The sequence below is a fragment of the Thunnus maccoyii genome, chromosome 18, assembly GCF_910596095.1.
Source record: "Thunnus maccoyii chromosome 18, fThuMac1.1, whole genome shotgun sequence".
Classification (NCBI taxonomy): domain Eukaryota; kingdom Metazoa; phylum Chordata; class Actinopteri; order Scombriformes; family Scombridae; genus Thunnus; species Thunnus maccoyii.
In genome coordinates, this window is record NC_056550.1 from 6036464 (window position 1) to 6057905 (window position 21442).

Sequence of the window (21442 nt, forward strand, 5' to 3'; positions counted from 1 at the left end):
GTGACCTTAGTCCAGCCGTGCACACAACCTCCTCATGTTAGAGCCCTGCATCAAAGCTCATTGTGTTGCAGATGAGATGATATATCTGATAACTGTTAAACTATATCACTATTCAGCAGCACACACTGACAGGAGAGATAACTGACCACAGGCTTATACAACAGCAGGGAGGGACTGAGGTGACCACCAGTTGTGACCAAACCCCAGGGATGTGTGGAACGATGGGCTTTGGCATGGCAACGTGAGGCTGCTATCATACAGGTGGTTGACTAACTGACAGGCAGTAGCCTGCACATGGACAGTGATGGTCGAAAATGGCACTGTAAAAAATGACAATTAGAGAAAATAAAAATAAAAAATGTCTTTTAGTAAGTTTTTGTAATTCCTGATTTGTGGAGCAATCCAAAGTCACCCCAGCCTTTTCAATTTCAGGACACAGTTTTCAGTTTGACCGTTCAATACTGAAATGTCAAAAATGGTATAATGGAGCAACAAAAATGATTGAATGTACAGTTCAACTGTTGGCAAACATAACATACTGTGGAATGAAAATAAAAACTTCATTTTATTCACTTCAGTGAAAAGTTGACAGATATTACAGTAATGGGATATAAAGTGACACAAAGTTGTTGTTTTTTTTTTAACATTCTGCAACAAGTTCTCCTGATAGTGCTAACAGAGGCCTAGAAGTATGCTTCTCAGAGTTCAGTGTTCTTCCCTTTCTGAGTATAAACACACACACACACACACACACACACAATGTGCTGCATTTCCACACAATAGTCATCATGTCAGTAACAAAAAAAAGAAGATAATTGACTACTTTGTAAAACTCAACTTTTAAGCATAGTAAATTTCCCATTCCAGCTGTTTTGCAATGCTGCACTTAGAGGAGCAGCGTGTGTGTGTGTGTGTGTGTGTGTGTGTGTTGTGTGTATCACGGTGAAAGCATGGGAGTGTGTGTGAGAAAGAGCAAGGCATTTAAGAAAGAGCAGCACAAAGGGGTGAGTGAGGACATGCCGTGGGGCAGGTCATGTGACGAATCCAAGTGTCACCAGTGTTTAACGACTTCCTCACACAAGCACACAGGCGACATTTATCATTACCCTACCCCTCCTGTTCTTTCAGCATCAGTGCACGAGAAAAGGCCGCCGAGAAGCACTGAGGGAGGCAAAGTGCAATACAAGACTGGCATCAAGATTCAGAATACAACATGAGTATTAATTATTATATCTAGTTGGTTTTCTTTAACATCTTGACTGACGTACTTGATGCTTTAAATATATAAGTGATGAATGATGAGATGTGTACCTCGGAATTTTACAACGGAGAAATTATTTAGAGGAGAAAAGTCATTATCATCACCTGACCTCACAAAGTTTAACCCCAAAAACAACAACATGAAGGCTCACAGTTCTTCTCACAAGTGAATTTCATTTGGCTGTGCTGTACTGATATGACCATATTTAGAGGAATTTAGAGGCATTTGAATTCTGATTGTAAACTCAACATGTGTTTTGATTTCTGTTCGAGGAATAGTTTCACAATTTGGAAAATACTATTTTTTGCCAAGAGTTAGATGAGAAGATTGATACCACTTTCATGTCTGCACTGTAAATATACAGCTATTGCCAGTAGTCAGTTAGCTTAGCTTAGCATAAAGACTTGAAACAGGGGGAAACAGCTAGCCTGGCTCTGTCCAACAATAACAAAATCTACCTACCAGCACTTCTAAAGCTCCCTAGCTTGTAATAACTTGTTTGTTTAATCTGTACAAAAAACAAAGTCTTTGTGCTAAGATAAGCAAAGTGGTTGCTGGCAATAGTTTCACATTTACAGTACAAATATGAGCATGGTATTAATCATCCAACTCTTGGCAAGAAAGCAAATAAGTGGATTTCACAAAATATGTAATGAAAATATTCCTTTAAGCCTTGCAAAGCTCATGCCTTTGTTTGAGACTTATATTATTTCAAGTAGGCTGTACAAAAATGGTTTATTCCTCTCTCCTTCAATCAGTCATGAGCATGAATGACTGTATGATTGGACAAGCACACCGGTTTTTGAACTGTCATCGGTCTTTTGGCAGATGCTTTGGAGGTGTTGTGGAATTTTCTACAATCTATCAACCCAGAATCACTTTCTGAACACATCTGAGACAAAGAGATATAGGAGGAAACATTATTGATTTTGTATCTACAGTATCACACATTTAAATAGCTGTTCATGAGGTTCAGTAGCAACAATCAAATCTTATGTATGTCTCCTAGCAAATGCTGAGCTAACGACATGTAGTCTGGTTTTTCAAGGCTCATAGGCTCATAGAAAGTCAAGCATATGTATGAATTTCAAACAGAACAATGAATGCCAAACAACACATGTTGTGTCTCCATCACATTTGGCATCACTAGCTTCAAGCTATCTGCACAAATATTTGGCTCAGAAAATGAAAGCCACTGAACAAATGTTTCAAGTACAGTAAATGTAAAATGCTAATAGCGCAGCAGTGGTCAAAGTGGTTGATGTGGGGGTGGACAGAGCACAGGGCAGGCTTCAGTGGACTATCAGCTCACCACAGAGCTGATGGGTCAAGATCACAAACACAGAGTGGGCCTCTTTACGGGAAAAGAAAGAGAAGCAGGAGAGCAGAGGGGTCTGACAGAGCTAATGATGATTATCTCAGCTAGCTGTCCTTTGGTCTGTGCTGGGCTGTGTTTGGCTGCAGTAAAGAGAGAGGAAAAGGCTCAGCACTTTCCATGGTTGAGGCACAGAGCAGGAGTCGGTCTTTATGTATGAGTATCAGTATGTGTATGTGTGTGTGTATGTTGGGTGACTTGGTAAGAAGGCAGATGGTTTAGCAAGCACAGCCCCCATGGTTCTCTGAAGGCAAGTCTTTAAGGCCCTGGTTCCTGTGGTTGGACACGAGGTTGGCGTCTCCCTCCATGCTCTCGTTCATCTTCTCACAGATGACGTCCACTAGACGCTCAAACACCTGCTTGACGTTGATGTTGTCCTTAGCGCTGGCCTCGAAGAACTGGAAACCTGAGGAGGTGCAATGGCACACAGGTGGCAGAACGTGATTTCACTTAATTTATTATTACAATCAAATATATACTGTATACCCACACAGGTAACAGTTTTACAAAAAGACGAGTAATACTGAGCACGTGAGAGTTTTTACCTAGATCCTCTGCCAGACGCTGGCCGTCCTCTGTGGGAACGAGCCTGTCGTCCTCCAGGTCACACTTGTTGCCGACTAGGATCACCTGAGCGTTGTCCCATGAGTATGTCTTGATCTGCGTCGCCCTGCAGGACAGACACAGAGTTAGTTCCACAGTCTACATGAATCAAAGCAGTGAAAAGTATAAAAAAATGTATGTTGGATCTGTAAAGCTATTAAGGATCCAACAAATCAGATCCTTTCTTGTATACATGGTAATAAGTGCGGTCAACACTTGTATTGATAAAGTTCCTGTAGTGCTATGGTGTGTTCAAGATCTATGGCAATTTCTGTTAAATTGGTCATTCCTTTAACCAGTTATAGGAAAATGGTTTTAAATACCATAAAGCAAATAAACATATTTGTATTCAAGGTCATCCAAATATCTTATGTTTACATATGGTGAAGGAAGGTGATGAAAAAAAAGAATAAAAAAAAGTTGTGTTGAAAGAAATGGACATGGCCTGTAAGAATAGATACATGATGGAACAAGGAATCCAAGAAATTAACAGGCTGCTTGCTTGTACATCTCACACTTTCAGACTGATGAGCAAAAGTGCTCCATAAATGACCACAAGGTGGCAATATCCACACCAAAAGGTTATTACTTCTTCCCTGGCCTGTGGCATTACACCAACTTTCATTCAGCTCTTTAGAAGTTGTTGAGATGTTCTAACTGACCGAAACCGGACCAAAAACACTGGTGTTGCTATCAACAGAAACTCACCAGTCCTGCACTGCGTTGAAGGAGTCCTGGTTGGTGATGTCATACATGAGCAGGAAGCCCATGGCTCCTCTGTAGTAGGCTGTGGTGATGGTGCGGTAGCGTTCTTGCCCTGCCGTGTCCTGCATTTACACACATACACATTTATATATTTCTATACAACAGTTCACACACACTTTACATCCTTTGTAATATATGTAATATAATTAAAAAAAAAGAAAAATCATAAATTCCTCTGTGATCATTATATTAATCATTTTACACCATAAGGGGGCAATATTGTCCAAATTATGGCCTTTAGCTACAGCTTTGAGTTGCCTTTGACACAGTCAGTGTGGAGCAAATTCAACAGCTAGCTATTAGAGTGAGTGGTCTACTCCAGTACAGCTGTATCATGCAAAAACATCTGTCAGAATGTAGATGGACAGTTATTTTACACTGAACATGGGCGTAAAGGGTGGTCTAGTTAATGAATGGTAATGGTGGGGAGGCAAACTCAATTTTCCCTCAAACTGACATTTTGAAATTTTGACTGACAATTTATTGCCATATTACTATTCATGATGAGAAGCTTGTAATAAGTAATTTGCGTTATGAAACTCAGGTTTGTATCTGGTTTCATTTGTAGAAGGTAAAAAACATAAAAAGTACACAAAAAAGTTAGGAATCCTGTGTGCTGGGAAATAAAAGGATAGATCAAGGTAAGATTGCACTCTGTGAAACCTCTTTTCATTCCTCTCCTCCCAAAGCACTCAGCTTCATTACCACATCAAAATGCCTCTTGCTCTACTTCACACAATCTGCCAGAAGAGGGCATTTAGATATGAGCTCCCACCACAATCATTTCTCATCAAACCAGGACTTCTGGCTTGCATCAATAACCAGAAGAGACACACAGATAACAAAAAAGTGAGCGTCACAGAGACAGAGGAGGATTGGCCAACGCTGCCTCCCGGCCACAGTGAGCGACCCGTTTGTCTGAAGCATCTTGTAGATGTTACAGTATATAGTTTATAGTAGAAGCTCAGAGCAAAAAGATCAAACAGGTAGACAGAGGTGGTGGAGCAAATCCCCTCCACTCTCACTGTTACTTAGTAACCTGTCTGAGTCCTTCATTTGCATCGAAGGCCTATGTGTTTGTCTGATGTTTTCCTCACAGTGAAGACGAGGAGGAGGAGGAGTGAGTTGTCCAGGTAACCAGAGGCCATTGAGGGTTATGAATGTTCCATTTCAGCCAGGACAGCTCCGGGTGGTCGACCCAAATGATCCTTCTCACTTTACAAAATGGACAGGGCAGGGAGGGCAGCCTGTTGCATAAATCCCTCTATCAGAGGCAGCATCAGAGAGATGGTATATTCTTTCATTCTTTCCAATAAAACCACAATCTGCTTTCTGTCAGGGGTTACTTTTGACTTTGAAATATTCCAGGTCCATCTTTATCTCATGCGGGCAGAGATGATCAAATATTTGGCAGCGTAATGGGACGTCTAACCAAATAGACGGTCTCCAGGGTTACTACAATCAACCCCAGCCAGAAAACAAAAGCTGCTCTCTCACGTGTATATGCATGTTGATAGAGAGGGAGGGGTTTAAATCAGGCTCCTGCATGCTCAGGAGGACTGAGACGTCACCGGGACCCTGTTCTTTAAACAAGCGTCACCTGGGTTATTTTTATTGGCTTGCCAACACAAAGCAGTGCCACACACAGGATATCATCCCCGGGTGACCACACACACACACACAACATATGTGTGGCTGTGTTTAAGTGTGCGAAAGGTGTGTGTGTGTGTGTGTTTGCTCAAAGATCAGAAACATATTTCCATGACACAAAAAAAGGAGGGATGTAAACAATGTGTGTATGCAGCATGTCGACATCGTACATGTGCTCTACGAATCTCTCCGGTGCGAGGGCCATGTGGTGTGTTATCAGGCTAGCTTGTTTCCATGATACACAAGCTAGCAGCTGGCAGAGTGAGATCATCAACAATACTCTTTGTCTAAGAACCGAGTGAAATCTCTTACAGATGCTGCTCAGTGCCAGTTAACATGAATTTAACAGTGAGGAAACTTCACAGAGTTGATTATTAACACCGCACTTCACAAAGGAGGACTTGTACTTGGACATGCCTGCCGCTCCCACACCCTTTAAATACACTGCTACTCTAGTGCTGCTGTATATCTTCATTATGTCTCCGTCGGATGCTGATAGGGAACTTCCTCTGCTTCCTGAGCTTAGGAAATACCAGGTCTCTGTGTCATTAAACAGCACCGTCAGCAGTTACGTCAAGTCCAGGCAACACAAGTCGGCCCACCTTCTCAAAAGCCTACTAATCACATAATTATCTAACACATATTATACAGTCGCTACAGTTAATACTTACACCCTCCTCAGCTCTCAGAATATCACACACACACACACACACACACACACACACACACACACACTGCTAATGCTGCATGTCATTTAATAGAAACACATGTTTGGTCAGGTAAGTGACTGAGTGTGTGTGTTTTGGTGTTGGCTCCTCTGCTGCTGATTCATCTTGGTCAACTTGTGTGTATCATACAGTGGCTCACACATTGTTGGTTCAAATGAATCATCTGTTTGAACAGCCTTAACAACGTATATCAATAGGATTCGTAGTGTACTGTGAGGAATGCAATGTACAATATTTCAGTCAGATTGTTTAAGAGGAGTGGAATTCTCGGGCCATGGTTTGTTAGTGTTTTTCAGTCAGTGATGGCCGAGGTTGTTTGGTGCATCGAAAGTTCAGGCAGCTTGTATCTAGCCTCTCTACATCTTTATGTTATATGTAAAATAAAATGAACTTAAAGGTGTGCTCCAAGTGCTGCACCGCTAGAAAGCTGAGGAGCTCACAACAAAAACATCCAAAAACAGAAGAAAGACATCGAAGCTACAGATATCCTGACTTTCTGTCCCTAGTTGAAAAAAATGCTACATCCCACATTTCCCATAATGCAACTCATGTCTTTCTTTTTGTTACACTCTCCCTACCTGCCCATGTCTTTAAAACTGACATCCCAAATTTTGTAAAGAAGCCTTTTTAACTGACTTTGTGAATAACGGTAACTGCTGCTTGCTTTGGCGCAGCGTCGGTCACAACAGCTACAAACTCATGAAATGTGCCACTGATAAGTTTTCAAAAATCATGACCACATACGCTACACAGAGATGAAAAACTGCATGAAAGAGGAACAGCAGTCTCAAGTAGACCATCAATACTAACTGAAAGATATGCGAGGCTTCACAACTCAACAAATTGCAGCTCCAATAATATCCAAGATGTCACCAGCCTGTCTCAACAAAACAAATATGAATATGTGAGCTACACCAACTTAATATGTACAGCATTGCTTTTGTATTATATCACAGGTCCTGAAAGGGCTCTGTCATAATAACCTTCCTGCAATAACAATATCTTCACAAGTTATTGTGGGTGATAAACATAACACAGGAAGGAAGGATACATCTTTTAAATGCCTCATGGTGACATTTGGGGGGGGGGGCAGATTATTATCTAAATCCCAAAACCATAAATTCAACCATATTTTTTAATAAGGAGCAAAACATCTCCAAATCTGGAAGTATTAACTGAGGCGGAGTGAAACCTCATTTCTTAGTGATGAAATTTTCCTCACAACATAATTAAATGCCAATCATATGATTAACGAAGAACGTGGAGTTGAGAAATGTTCCAATCAGATCAGGACAAATCACAGAAATCACAGTAATGAGAAACCCAAGAGCTGCCAGAAGCATCAGGAGTGATTTTTGTTTTCCGTAGATAATTTAAATAGTTGAACACAGTTCTCATGTCTGGAAACTTCACACCTTCACAGCTTGATACATCGTGTGAACTCTTAGTAGATGCCAGATAAGTGTAGGGAGTAAATATGTGTTTGAAACTATGAGGAAGTCATGCTTTCTTTACGCTTGCACAATTTACAGGCTAAACCTGCACAATGGTGAAACCCACAGGTCTTCTGGTAACCTTTCAGCTGTCCGAAATGTTGACTGAAAAAAACGTCCTGGTGCTAACAAGCATTCCACTTGTTTATTTATCTCCCTGTTGTCTTTATGTACAGCTAAAGCAATAAAATCTTGAGGGGAAGGCAGCATCCACTTTGTTTACGCTCTCTAGTTTGCCTGTTACAAATGGCAGAAATCAAACTTATGGCATCTTTAATCCACTCACCCAGATCTGCAGTTTGATCCTCTTGTCGTTGCGGAAGACCGTCTTGACCTTGAAGTCGATGCCCACGGTGCTGACGAACGCAGAGGTGAAGGAGTCGTCTGCGTAGCGGAAAAGGAAGGAGGTTTTGCCCACGCTGCTGTTGCCAATGATCAACAGCTTGAACATGTAGTCAAAGTTCTGGTCGGCTGCGTCCTTTTGGGACGGCTGCTGCTGGAGCCGCGAGTCGTTTGATGCCATCTAGAGAAGGGGGAGAAGGACAAGCCGGTGTCAAAATGTCATCTTGTAGCACCATGAGTGTAACTGGTCTCTGAGCATAGCTGATGCTGCTTAGAATCAATTAGAGCTGCAACAATTATTAGTTTAGTAGCTTTGATGAAGCTTTAAATGGCTTTTTACTGTCATCATCAGCAAATGGAAGTGACTTAGATATCATGTGACCTCAGTGTGGAACATCGGTCAGGAGGTCGTCATACATACAAAGATCAGTCTTCTATAAAATGTCAGTAAATAGTGGAAAACACCCATCACTATTCCCATAAATCCAAACTGACATCTTTAAATTGCTTTTGTAGTCCGACAGACAATCTCAAACCCAAAGATTGAAAAAGCAACCTAAAATATCTTGTTTTGTCACGACCAACAGTTCACAACCAAAAGATATTCAGTTTACTATCATAGAAGACTAAAGAAATCTGAAAATATTCACATTTAAGACGCTGGAACCAGAATTTTAGAATTTTTTTTCCTGAAAAACGATTCAAAGCGATTAATCAATTATCAAAATTCTTGCCCATATTTTCTCTCTACCACCTAATCGATGAATCGATTACTTGTTGCAGCTGTTATAGATTAATCTGCTTCTTATCTTATAAAATATATATAACACAAAACTATAAAACATCAGAAAATAGTGAAAAATGCCCATCACAATTCCCATAAGTCTTTTTTTAGTCCAACCAACAATCTAAAACCCAAAGATATCCAATTGACTTTCATACTGAACAAAGAAAAGCATCAAGTTCTCACATTTGAAAGATAAAACATGCAAATATTGAAAAATTATAAGAATAGCTGCGGATTCATTTTCTCTTGAGCTAATCAACTAATCACTTCAGCGCTAGAATGAAGCATGCTCTACTTATAGGAATATTACAGAAGTTACAAAGTGTAGTTGTTACTTTTCTACTATTGAATCAAAGCAGAGGCAGATGTGAGTGAAATCTGTTTGTGATTACTGTAATCCTGTTGCAACTCCATTAAAGGGTTTGTCATCGAAATGAAAAAGATAACGCTGAGATAACGTTTAGAATGGCTAACATTTGTGCTCTTAAATGACGGGAAGCTCTGCCATCTGTCCACCTGCTTCATTATAGCCATTCATCTCAGCGTAATCTCTCCTGAGGGCAGGTATGAGATTACCTGACATTACGCCTTTCAGTGTCTGTCATCCAAACAGAGGGAGGAGGGAGAGCAGCTGCACAGCACAGGGTGTGAAAAGGAGACTTGGCCATGTCTATCCCCTCCGAACACACAAACACACACACACACACACACACACACACACAAACACACAACTGATCAATCGATGCGGCTCAGCCCTGCCTCTCTCTGGTGAGTCTCGTCTCCGTGGAGACCAGACTAGGACTCAGCTGCCGGCAAGACCCATTAGTGGTCAAGGCAGTGACTTCGCTCAGCTTTTAACTGGCCAGATGGAGGTCTCCAGAGCAGGAAAGAGATATCAATCACACTAACACCAAGGGCGGTGGAAAAAAAGAGGAGGAGAGGAAGCTCATTACTGAGCCTGGCAAGCCTGGCAAAATGGTTTACTGTGTGTACACGTGTTTACTCTCACAATACTTACAGTGCCAGTGTATGAGAGAGTGAGTACTCGCTCCATACATACACTGGTGGCTTAGTTTTGTATACAGTTGTGTGTCAATTTAAAAAATGATTTAAAATAATTGATGTTACTTAGTTCGCTGCTCTCTGATGAAACCATTACAGCCAGAAATTAGGGCTGCAGTCAACCAAAGAAAATCTTGGTCGACTAAAGTAGTACATAATCTTCAACTAATTGAGGGGGGGGGGGACAGTGTGCATAGTAAACTTGGCAGTCACACATTTCTCTGTTCTGTATTTCTCTGTTTTGTGTCTTCGGGTTATGCTAACCCATTGTTGCTAACTTTGGAGCTAACCCCATTTACTTTTCCAGCATTTGGGGAAACAACAGACGTGACTTTTTAGCATTTATTAACTGACACACTGTAGTCTGTTCTGTACATTTACTACCAGACTGACAACTTACTACTAACCTTTTGTACCCGTTTTCACAGGTAATTTGTTAGTCTGTCCCTCCCGCCGCAGGAAATAATGGATTAATCCTGGAAAGCTATTGATGTAGCACTTTTCTCCTTATGAAAATAACACAGAGATTATTCAACCAATGAGAATTTAGTCGGACGAGAGCATATCGACCAACTAATCGACCAGTCGACCAGCAGACTACAGCCCTACCAGAAATGGTGATGAATCCACACATTCATGAAGCTTCAACCAGCAAATGTTTTGCTTTTTTTTTTTAACAGAAAAAAGACGATTGTTCAATTATCAAAATATTTGCTGATTGATTCTCTGTCAATCGATTAATCATTGCAGAAAATAAAATAAAGAAAATATCAAGGCCGCTGTGGCATGAGGCACACACTTTCTACAAACACCAGCCGGTGCAACCTTGTGTGCTGGTTGATGTTGCAATGAATGCTGCTTTACAGACAATGGGAAAACACAATGCTCTTTCACAACTTCACTTCACAGCTCAATCTGAAGCCTAAGTAAATGCCCCATAAATACGTTCTCTTCAGACTTAGAAGTGTTCTCTGGGCATTACATAAAAGTCGCAACTCTCAAGTCTCTCTAATCCTTAAAGACATTGGCTGTGAAATCCCAAATCACATGACGCCTGTGCTGTGTGAGGGTCTCCAAGGGGACATTTTTTGCGTACTTATAGATCCCATAGCATGGATCCAATCACACTTAACTTTTATTATTTTCTTACTCCAACTTTCCCATCAGCTCAGCCTAAGCCTGAGGTAAACCCAGTCACATGTGCTTCATGTTTACTGTGGAGGTCTAGATGTCTGAAGGCAAATAAGTCGACACATACAGTCTGTTTGCTGATTCTACCTTCTTCTCTATCTTCTCCTTTTATATGTACGTTTTTATTCATAAACATGTTACATAAATTACTTTATATAGTATTTCCTGTAACTGCGTTGCTTAATTCTGTGGTGTCAAGTTCCCTCTTGGTATGTAAATTACTGTCAAGACACAGCATGTGAAGGAAGAAGGCTTTTCTAATTGCAGTCAGTCGTAGTATGTCGTGTGTAGAGCAACATGAGGCAACAAACATTTCACAAACAAAACAGCTTGACCACATCACGGTGTTCCACATCAGCACCTGCCATGATATTATTACCAGGACAGTCATCCTCCGTGTGGTGAAGCCATCTACTGAGCTGCAGCACGGATGAGAATGGGAGCTTCTTTATGGCACATGAGAATGGCATTATCTCAGTAAAACAAATACAGGCCATTGTGGTGACCAGGGCCGGATGATGGTGCAGCCATGCAGGTCCTTTAGCTGGCACTGTTTGCTGAGCCAGGAGCCAGCAGGCTGCCTGACCAACAGGAAATAACCACTATTGATTAGTTGGCAGCTGTCACATCTGTTCTCTCATTAGGGGAAGGGCTGGGACGCGAAAATAGATGAGAATCAAAAGGATTGGACATTATTTCGATATTGGAAAGTTACTAATGACACAACACTATATGCCAAATATGCTTACATCATGCAACAGTTGTGTGTCGAACAAAAACAGACCTAAAAAATAAAAACCCGTTGGCTATATTTTCGTGGGGATCAACCTATTCAGTTAAAAACACACACACACACAAAAATTTAAAAAAGGCAACGAGTCACTTTATTTTGAGTGAGGGTGCTCCAAATAGCACCAAGGCATGAGGGAAACATGAAGCAGGAAAAACACACACACACACACTGGACTCAGAAACTTAAAGAAACTTACCTTTTTTGCGGAAGAGAACAAACGTCCAACTGGGTTCCCTTTCGCCTCTCTCTGATACGGTGATATCTTCTGTCCGGCGGTGAGATGCCGGCCGGGTTATGAAGCTTATAAAAGTATAGCTAACAAAGTGCACCTTTCTGCTGCAGCAACAGCACCAGCAGCCGAGGTGCCTTCCTTCCTCGACAGGCTACTTATTTCCCGTTTCGTTGTTCGCCGTCTCACGGGCTGGAGCTGCTCCCGGATCTCGGTTGTGTACAAAGCTGACGCTGTCGGTGCTGGAGCTCCTCGGTCTGTCATAGAGTTAATGCGGACACCGCACTTGAGCAGCCGACAGCTACATGACGCTGCTGGTGGAGAGGGTTGTCCCTCGTGCGTGCGCACGTGAGCGCGCGGGCACCACATCAACGCACACACCTTACAGAGACACCTTTATAATATCACTACAGAAGATACAGGCCATTCAGTACTTTCTAGTGGTTATATTTATTTTCCAATATTCACATCTTTAGGGTTTTGTTGGGAAGTGAGGATTACATCTTTCTTTTATGGTATCATTATAGCTTAATTTTTCAGTAATGATCTATAGAAACTTTTGTTTGTAAGACTCAGTTTCTATCTTACAGCAGCTTTATAATATTTTTTCTCTCCAGTTCCCTCCTATACTAATATTCCATCCATATCAGCAGGGCAGGGTTAACCTGTCAGGGAGCCTTGGGGCTAAAATGAGCAGTGGGCCCCTACTGACCCCCCATTCCTCCCAGTTGCATACATAACCTGTTATGTTTGAAGGAGTACTTCAACATTTAGGGTAATATGCATGACTGCTTTTGTTACAAAGAGTTAGATGAAAAGATTGATACCACTCTTATGTGTGTAAGATAGGCCACAGCCAGCAGCTGGATGGCTTAGCTTAGTACAAACACTGAGAACAGGGGAAACAGCAAGCCTGGCTCTGTCCAAAGGTAACAAAATCTACCCACCAGCACCAATTAGCATGTTATATCTCGTTTCTTAATTTGTAAAAAGGCAATGTGTAAAAATGATACATTACTGGGTGTAGTAACTTTCTGGAGTCTCACGGTGAAGACTCCAGGAAGTGACTGTGTCCAGCCAAGAAATGGTCCAGCACATAATGATTAAGAATGCAGGAGCCACCTTGAGGCTCTTATCATTTCAGTTTAACCTAAGTATATTGTGCTTTAGTGTGTTACCAAACAAACCCAATAAAGTTCAGTAAATTTTATTACCACAAACTAATTTCAATGCAGACCCCACATGGAATCCAGCTTTGCTTATTAGGACTTTAAGTTGTGTATTGTGTTGTGTATGTTAGGGATTCAACAATCCAGTTTTTATCTTTGTCAATGTCAATGTCATACATTCATTAGTCACAGCAGACTGGTAACTCAGTTTTTAGCACCACAAAAATGGTCTCATGTTACCTTACATGAAGATAATCGCAATAAGTTCCCCACAGTGAGCTTAACAGATTTTGAATTTGGGATCAGAAGTATCAGAGTCGGTATCAGGAGGGAAAAGTGTACATGTTATTTTTCTCTTTTATAATATTCCTACAAAGTCTCTGTTGCTACTTTAAAGTGTAGATGTCATTCAACTGTGAATTATGGTATTTTTCTCTCATGTTACATCATAGTCAAATACCTTTACAGTCTCTTATAGGTGTGGCACTCATAGTGCATGGTCTTCAGTGCTCACTCTTGGTTTCATTATGTGCTTTAGTAGTTTTGGGTTTTTTTTGGTACAAGTTACATTATCACTACCAGAGTTGTGTTTGTCTCTCTGTGTTAGTGCTTGTATCAAACTGAGCAGCCTAATCCTTTGATAAATTGTACATTCTTTTTTGGTCTCAGTGTTTTTATACTGTATAGGTGCATATCCATCACTTAGATCAGACAATTGCAAATTAGGTCCACATTTCCACATTAGAGATGATTGAATAAAGCTGCCCGAGACTCTGGCTCATAATTAATTCAACACAACATATTACTGCAGGGCTGCTCTGCAGTATCTCTAGAGTTCCAAATAATAAGCCCTGAACTGGCAGCAGTCTAAGTTCAGACTGCAGTGAATCTCTTTCTTGCACACAAATAGACACAAATTCATTTCCTTGTGTGGGTCAGGAATGAGGGAGGATGGTGGAACTTGTCTGGTGCAAGTCTTCAACACTTCCTTTTGTTTCCCTACTTCCTCATGTTTTACTTTGCACACCCATAGCTGAGGAATTTTTAAACAGTTAACATTCTCTTCATGGTCCTTCTGTCCATACTCTACTAATCCAAATAATATACATTGTTATATCATTTTTGAAGTTATTCTTACAGTCCTGTCATTTCTCAAGCTGTATATTAATAATTTCACTTGAAACTTCTTCTTGCTTCTGTAAGTCATGCCTTGCAGAGATGAGTAGATAAACTTGTTCTTTGGTGAAACAAGATTTATTTCCTGATGTTGCTGCAGCGGGCAATCTGACGAGACAGCTATAGACCCAGTGCATTCCCTGAGAGGTTCAGAGCAGGTTTTTGGTCTCCTTCCTCGAGACACTTGGACTAACTTCCTTGTACAATATCTAAATGGACATCAAGGCACATTAACACAATGTCAGCCTGATAAAACAAACTGTGTTTGGAGGTCGTTTTATGTGTTTATACCAGAGCATATTTTATTAGCTAGAAAGCAAGAAAAAATAAAAACAAACCTCATTAAATGATTACTGAATTCATGATCACAGATGGAGGAAACATCTTAAAAAAGGCCTACATAAATTACGTTTGGGAAAACATCCTTTTACTTTCAGTCCCTGCTTTTTATATTGAAATGAGTCCATTATAATCCATTAGTGCTGATGTTGTAGCTGTAATAGGGCCTCTAGCTTGCCAGCAAAGCTCTTCTCTGCGTTCAAGGCTGGTGCTCTCAAAATCTGATGTGCGTCACTGGTAATTACATTAAAAACCTGCCGATTTCAAATCCAGGCACCGTCTGTTGGGTCTGGGATCACTCATCCACATCAGTGTGAATCTATTAGGTTTAACAGAGAGTTTCTTTCTTTCTTTGCATGAGTAGAAAAAACAAAACAAAAAAGAGAGACCTATAGTATCAAATATGAAAAAACAACACTGGTTGTACATGTAAGAATATGAAAAGCATGCTGTTTAATTTTCCATTCACAGTGTTAATTCAACAGTGTTGACAAATTTAAAGTCCCCCTCCACTCAAAAATGTGTTTTTCTTCTTGTACCTTCAGTTGGATGTTTGAGCTTCACTGTGCAGAATCATGTATGTGTAGAGTTTGACACAAAAAGGCTGTTTTTACACTCATCTTCTGAAGGGGGAAAGCTTCTCTGTGCTCACCTTAAATCTCAGTCTCAAGTTGATTTTGTGACAACTAGGTTGGAAGCCGATCATAGTCCAGTATGCAAATTACACAAATGGACTTTTCATTGAAGTAGGAGATATCTTGTGTCCAGCAGTTAAACTTAAAACATGACATTTTACAAATGAATTGCAGTATGCTGTGCTGTGCTCAGCAATGGATCAACAAACCCGTCTCTGAATATACCTGAATATATGCCCAAACATCACCCCCTGCTGGTGATACAAGTAAACTGCCCATACGGGACCTGAGGTTTTTTGATTAAATTTTACTTGTGTATTTAGAAAAATTGACGGCCAGATAAAAGTGAAGAGCAATATTTTTTGGGGTTGGGGGGTGGGGGGGTGGGGGTCACTCATAAGGACACTTGAGACAGCTGAAACTCCATCAGTGGTAACAAAAGTGATGCAAATTTTTTTGTAATTAAACTTACATAATATCACTTTCACTTATTCGTGGGCATTTTCAACTCAAGTCCATGTACAGTATGCTGGCCCTCTTGACTCCTAACATAATTTTCACTATGACATATGAAATGCTGTATCACAAATGGACTGCAAGATATTTTTCATGAATTGAATCTTGAAACCTAATCTTCTCTAAATGGTGGATAAATTCAGAGCTGTGTAGATCAAATTAGTTGTAGTGCAGATGAACCCAATCAGGTTGCAGAGGTTGGACAACCCGTGGTAGCGGCCAAACGTGCTCTTGTAGGCTCTGTACTTGGGGTCCTGCTCTTTGAGCTTGGTGTAACCCTCTTTCTGGCTGCCCAAGCCAATCTGGTCCCCCAGGCCATGCTCCTTCTCCACCTCCCTCATCTGGAACATCACCTCAGTGGCTGCTGGGCCGAACCACTGGGCGTTGAGACCTGCCATGATCAACGCCACAAAGTACAGAGCCATCTGCAGAAGAAGAGAATAAGCCTTACTGGAAGACAACATGATGATGATTTACTTTGAGTAAAAAGATCTGTCTTTCCAAGTCTTATATGTGTATAAGACTTGTGTAGAGTGTTACTCTAACAACAGCTACAGTTACTGTATATGTAAATGTGATGTTTGACCTGCACACTTTCATGCGAGTCCAGCAGCTCTCTGGGGTGATACACAGCATACACAGCCAGGCTGACAAAGTTGCTGCCCAGCAGACAGTAGAAGTATACAGGGAATAGTTTACTCTGCACCAGACCAAAGGTGTGCAGAGTTACCTGCCACACCAAGGCAAAACCTGCAGGCACAGACATCAGGATCAAGAAAAGGGGTCAGAGATCAAATACAGTGTTGAAACAGGAAGGCATATTTCCAACCATGATGGCTCATCTTGCGCACCTCATACCTGCAATAAAGGAGACCCAGACCTGCATGCCCCAGGTGAAAGAGAGCACCAAGAGGTGTAACACTTTGACCAGGTCTGTGGGATCCCCTTCTGTTGCCATGGTGTCACTCTGCAAACTACAAACAGACATACAGGATATACACAGTTAGTATACATGTGTTTTGTTGACATTGGCTTTACAGAATTTAGGGTCCCACATTGTTGTATAATTAAAAATAATAATAACTTCAAAATCAATCTTTTTCTCCTTTAAACATTCTTTTCTTTTTTTGTCCTTATTAAAACCCAATATGTATAAAAGTAATGAAGTGGTGACCCATCACTTTGCCATCTAATGAAGGTGACAAATGGCGGAAATGACCATAACGCATTGTTATTACATTAAATTGTGTGTTATAGGTTAATATAAGCATGAATACCTTCCCATTCTCTTGAATGAAAAAGTGTGTCCAAACTTTTCACTGGTACTGTATATTCCCTTTGTTTTCCAAAATGTCATAAATTACAATAAATGACCATAAAATAAATCAACACCTCTATAAAATGATTAAATAAAAACTGAACATTATAACCTTCATGGAGGATTTATTGCAGGGCTGTTTATTATGCTGTGTTAGTTTGTATCTGGGTGTACATAATAAACTGACAAGTGAGTGTATTTGGGATTGCATGAGGTAGAGCTGTGTAAACAGTACCAATCACAGATATAGAGGATTGATAATCCATTTAATTTAACCATGTTTTACAGCTGGGTTCTCTGAGATGTTAAGCAGAAGTAAAATACAATTAAAAGTTATGTTTACAGGCAATTTTCATGAAATTAACGCACATTAGCGTTAAAGAACAGGGCCAGAGAGATAAAGTCTTGTATCTGTTCAGCCTGGTGCTCCATATGTGCAGCAGTCCTGATAAGAATGAGATAAGGGTGCAGAGGCAGAGCACATATAATATATTTCAGACGTCACTGACAACTATAACCTATTAAATCATCCCTAAGGCGACAACTTATGAAAACGGAGTGATAAAGGTAAATACACGACAGAGAAGCAGTGAAACCTGAGCTCTGTCTACTGCAGGTGAGACTTATTTTTTAGTCTGGTCTTGACAAGCTAACCAGCTTTAGCCTCTGAGCTAAAGGAGAGTTACACAAGTTTTATCTGAGCAGCGTTGCTGTCTTCGAGCTGTATTCCTCCAAGAGAAGAACAAATACTAACTGCACCTCACAAAAACTTACCTGCGCTTCCGCTTCCTTGAAGAAATTTGGAGAGCAAAATACTAATTGAATAACGTCAGTATGATCTGATCCACAGTTCAGCAGAGACGCTTCCTCTGTCACATTATTATGTCCACACGCCCCGCCCCTCGAGGAGAGACGGACCAATGGGATTCTTTGAAAATAATATTTACAACATGTACTATTTTCATCTGTTCATCTATTCATTTGATGTTTCTTGTCACAGTCACTTTATTGGTTGTAATTTTCTTTCCCAAATGTGTTTCTCCGTGACTCATGTGTGATCTTTGGATGAACAGCAACTTTTTCCATTCTGAAATATATTACATAAATTGATTGATGATATATTAAATGCAGTATTTTGGCTTTTTCAGGTACAAACTTCTGATTGAATTTAATTCCCTTATCATGTTTTTGTGTGAATTTGAGTACATTTCTCATCTCATTTCACAGAGTAATGACTGCTGCCGAAGTTGTATCTCTCACACTATGAAATGTGTTGTAACACATTTAAGGTATGACACTGTTATACGCTGTGGCTGTATGATGAGCAATGGTGGAAGGAGTACTTTAGAGCCATAAGTAAAAGTACCAGTGTAAAAAGATACTCCATTACTAGTAAAAGTACTGCATCCAAAATCCTACTCAATGAAAGTCCAAAGTATTTTTTTAGCAAAATGTACTTAAAGTATCAAAAGTAACTACTGTTCAAATGGCCCCTGTGAATGATGTATTTTCATGTATCACATTATTAAAGTGTTATAACTGATGCAATAATGTGTAAATTTTGCTGTTGTAGTTGATCAAGATGTAGCTAAACCTACATACATCATACCCAGCTCACTCTGAAGGGTCGCAAGATAAATCTGAGGGGTTGTGACATGGTTAATAGACAATGGTAGGAATTTTTTTTTTTTTTTTTTTTTAACTTCTACACATATTTGTAGTGATTTTGCCTACTATTCTCTAATCTTTGTGAAATATTGGATGACTTTACCTGTTCTGGCCTCAAACCGCTGTTTAAATGAAATCATATGAGAAGTTCAGAGGGGAAACATCTCTTTGTTGGAGCTGCTCAACAACTCATAGACATCTGAAACATGACGAGGTGCCCCTACACTGCTTTTTGGTAAGGGCTCACAAACTAAAAATGTTGGGAAACCCTTGTTTATTCTTTAACAATGCAGTGTAATTTATAAACTTATATGTTTTTTTAAAATTTAGAATCTTGATCTGGAAGGCAACTAGTAGGCTTCATTACAGCTGTCACATAAATTTAGTGGAGTAGAAAAATAAAACAGTGTAAAATGGAAACACTCATGTAAAGTATCTCAAAATTGTACTTAAATACAGTACATGAGTAAATGTACTTGGTTACTTTCCACCACTGACAATAAGATACCTATTTGTCCATTTATACCTATTTATTTATATTTATACTTGATTTATTTATATCTATTCTTATTGACTGAAATATAGGAAGAGCTAGCAGGTCTGAAGATAGAGATAGAGAAGATTGTCATTGGTTTAAAAGTGGTGCAAAGTAAGTTCAAAAGATAGTTATGGTGGAAAATATAATACCGGTATATAAAAATGTATCATAAGAAAGAAAACAGAAAGAGCTAAAAGTAATACAAATATTATGAATGAAATGTTAATGTTGCATGTCCAGATGGTATACAGTCAGTCTCTATACAGAGCTGGCTAACTTGTCTTAACAGTACAACATATTTTATGAGCTTATGTGGTCTGCGTGTATCTTGTTCTGCATAGTAGCCTGTGACTAGATATCAGTTAGATGTAGTTGTAAAATTTCCCTTTGAAACAAAGAAAAGTATAAGAATGAACAGAAATACTCGAGTACAGTGACCTCAAATCTGTTTTTACCCTCTCAAACCTTGATTTTCCTCTTCTAGCTTGTCCTTAGTAGTTTTGAACTTACAGAATCCTTTGTTTTTTCCACACTGTATGGTAGTATCATATATGGTGTGGTAGAATCAGCTATTTTTATTAGGCTTTTATTTCATTTTATATTATTACCTTTTTTGGATAGCTGACATTAATAAGAGGAAGCATAGAGAGAGAGAGAGAGAGAGAGAGAGAGAGAGAGAAGGATGTCCCAGAGATCTTTCTCTGGACTCAAAATAGACATGTTGCAGTTATGTCTGTCACAGGAAGCCCCGATTTATCTTTATTTTTAACCTCAGAAGTTGTATCCCATAAAAGTCTTTGATAGAACCACCCTGTGAAACACTGACACTCCTCTTTGATCTATTTTTCATCTATTTCTGTGTCTCTGTGACACAGCAGGATCCTCACATATATACACAGACTTATTCTTTTTTTTGACTGCACATTTAACTGCAGTTGATGTGACTTTTCATCATTGTTTGGGAGAATCCTTGTAACAGTGGGATCCTCAGCAGCAAACTGACATTTCTCAGCACACTGCTGCCTGAACAGCTTAGTGAAATGATATGGGATCAATGGCGTGCCCATGAGTGGGTTGGCCTCTGAGCAACCCTACTGAATTATGAGCTTTGGATGTGGTGGGTCATCTTGTTTGGGCTGGGCCAGGTGTGGAAACATCTCTAATAACTTGCATTGAATCATCACCAATTTATGTGGCTGTTGATAATGAGAATTTATCAGTTCACTTTAATGCAGCAAACAACAGACTCTACTACCTAAGCTGGGTAATCCTTAGAGGATTTAGATTTTTCTGGTTAAATTACAGCTGCCAGTGCATTCCCAAATCCCAAATGGGATTTTCATATATTAAATCAAACCTTTCTAAAGCAAAGTGCTGGTTGGGAACTTGCCTGCCAATACAGAATACCACAATAACAGAGGTGGTAATTCAGACTAAATGATCTTTTGGCAAGTGCTTCATCCAGCGTCCACTTGGTGCTATCCAGCCTGAGTTGTACTATTATCCTTTATGGACACAAAAATGAATGATATTGCTGACCAACTAGTATGTCAAATATATCTCTGCTGTCCCTGATTATCTGAGCCCTGTCAGCAGAAATTAGTGATTGGATGGCTTAAAAGGCTCTTCAGTTAGAAGAGAGTGCACCTTGCGTACAACTTTAAAAAACAAAACTTAAAACTCATCTTGCAACTGTCTTTTTATGTATGGGCCTTTTTCCATCTATCTATCTATCTATCTATCTATCTATCTATCTATCTATCTATCTATCTATCTATCTATCTATCTATCTAATGATTTAAAG

General features: G+C 39.9%; 2 protein-coding genes across 2 annotated transcripts; both read right to left on the minus strand.

Moving 5' to 3' along the window:
- Positions 1 to 2306: 2306 nt before the first annotated feature.
- Positions 2307 to 12627, minus strand: rab3db (RAB3D, member RAS oncogene family, b). The gene is made up of 5 exons (XM_042393137.1): positions 12247 to 12627; positions 8162 to 8398; positions 3948 to 4066; positions 3182 to 3306; positions 2307 to 3042 (listed from the first exon to the last, which is right to left on the minus strand). The coding sequence occupies exons 2-5, from the start codon at positions 8396 to 8398 to the stop codon at positions 2855 to 2857; spliced, it is 669 nt and encodes a 222-aa protein (XP_042249071.1). The 5' UTR covers positions 12247 to 12627; the 3' UTR covers positions 2307 to 2854.
- A 2766-nt stretch (positions 12628 to 15393) lies between these two features.
- tmem205 (transmembrane protein 205) lies at positions 15394 to 18327 on the minus strand. The gene is made up of 4 exons (XM_042392916.1): positions 18207 to 18327; positions 16973 to 17088; positions 16701 to 16864; positions 15394 to 16539 (listed from the first exon to the last, which is right to left on the minus strand). The coding sequence occupies exons 2-4, from the start codon at positions 17070 to 17072 to the stop codon at positions 16237 to 16239; spliced, it is 567 nt and encodes a 188-aa protein (XP_042248850.1). The 5' UTR covers positions 17073 to 17088; positions 18207 to 18327; the 3' UTR covers positions 15394 to 16236.
- Positions 18328 to 21442: the final 3115 nt, after the last annotated feature.

Bases quoted from the DNA above. Each gene is read 5' to 3' on its own strand.
- tmem205 (XM_042392916.1), bottom strand. From the start codon at position 17,072: ATGGCAACAGAAGGGGATCCCACAGACCTGGTCAAAGTGTTACACCTC. The intron at 16,865-16,972 runs GTATGAGGTGCG...CTGTGCCTGCAG, and splicing joins CTGGGTCTCCTTTATTGCAG to GTTTTGCCTTGGTGTGGCAG. The intron at 16,540-16,700 runs GTCAAACATCAC...CTTCTTCTGCAG, and splicing joins ACTCGCATGAAAGTGTGCAG to ATGGCTCTGTACTTTGTGGC.
- rab3db (XM_042393137.1), bottom strand. From the start codon at position 8,398: ATGGCATCAAACGACTCGCGGCTCCAGCAGCAGCCGTCCCAAAAGGAC. The intron at 4,067-8,161 runs GTGAGTGGATTA...GTGTAAATGCAG, and splicing joins GGATCAAACTGCAGATCTGG to GACACGGCAGGGCAAGAACG. The intron at 3,043-3,181 runs GTAAAAACTCTC...GCACCTCCTCAG, and splicing joins GCGTCTGGCAGAGGATCTAG to GTTTCCAGTTCTTCGAGGCC.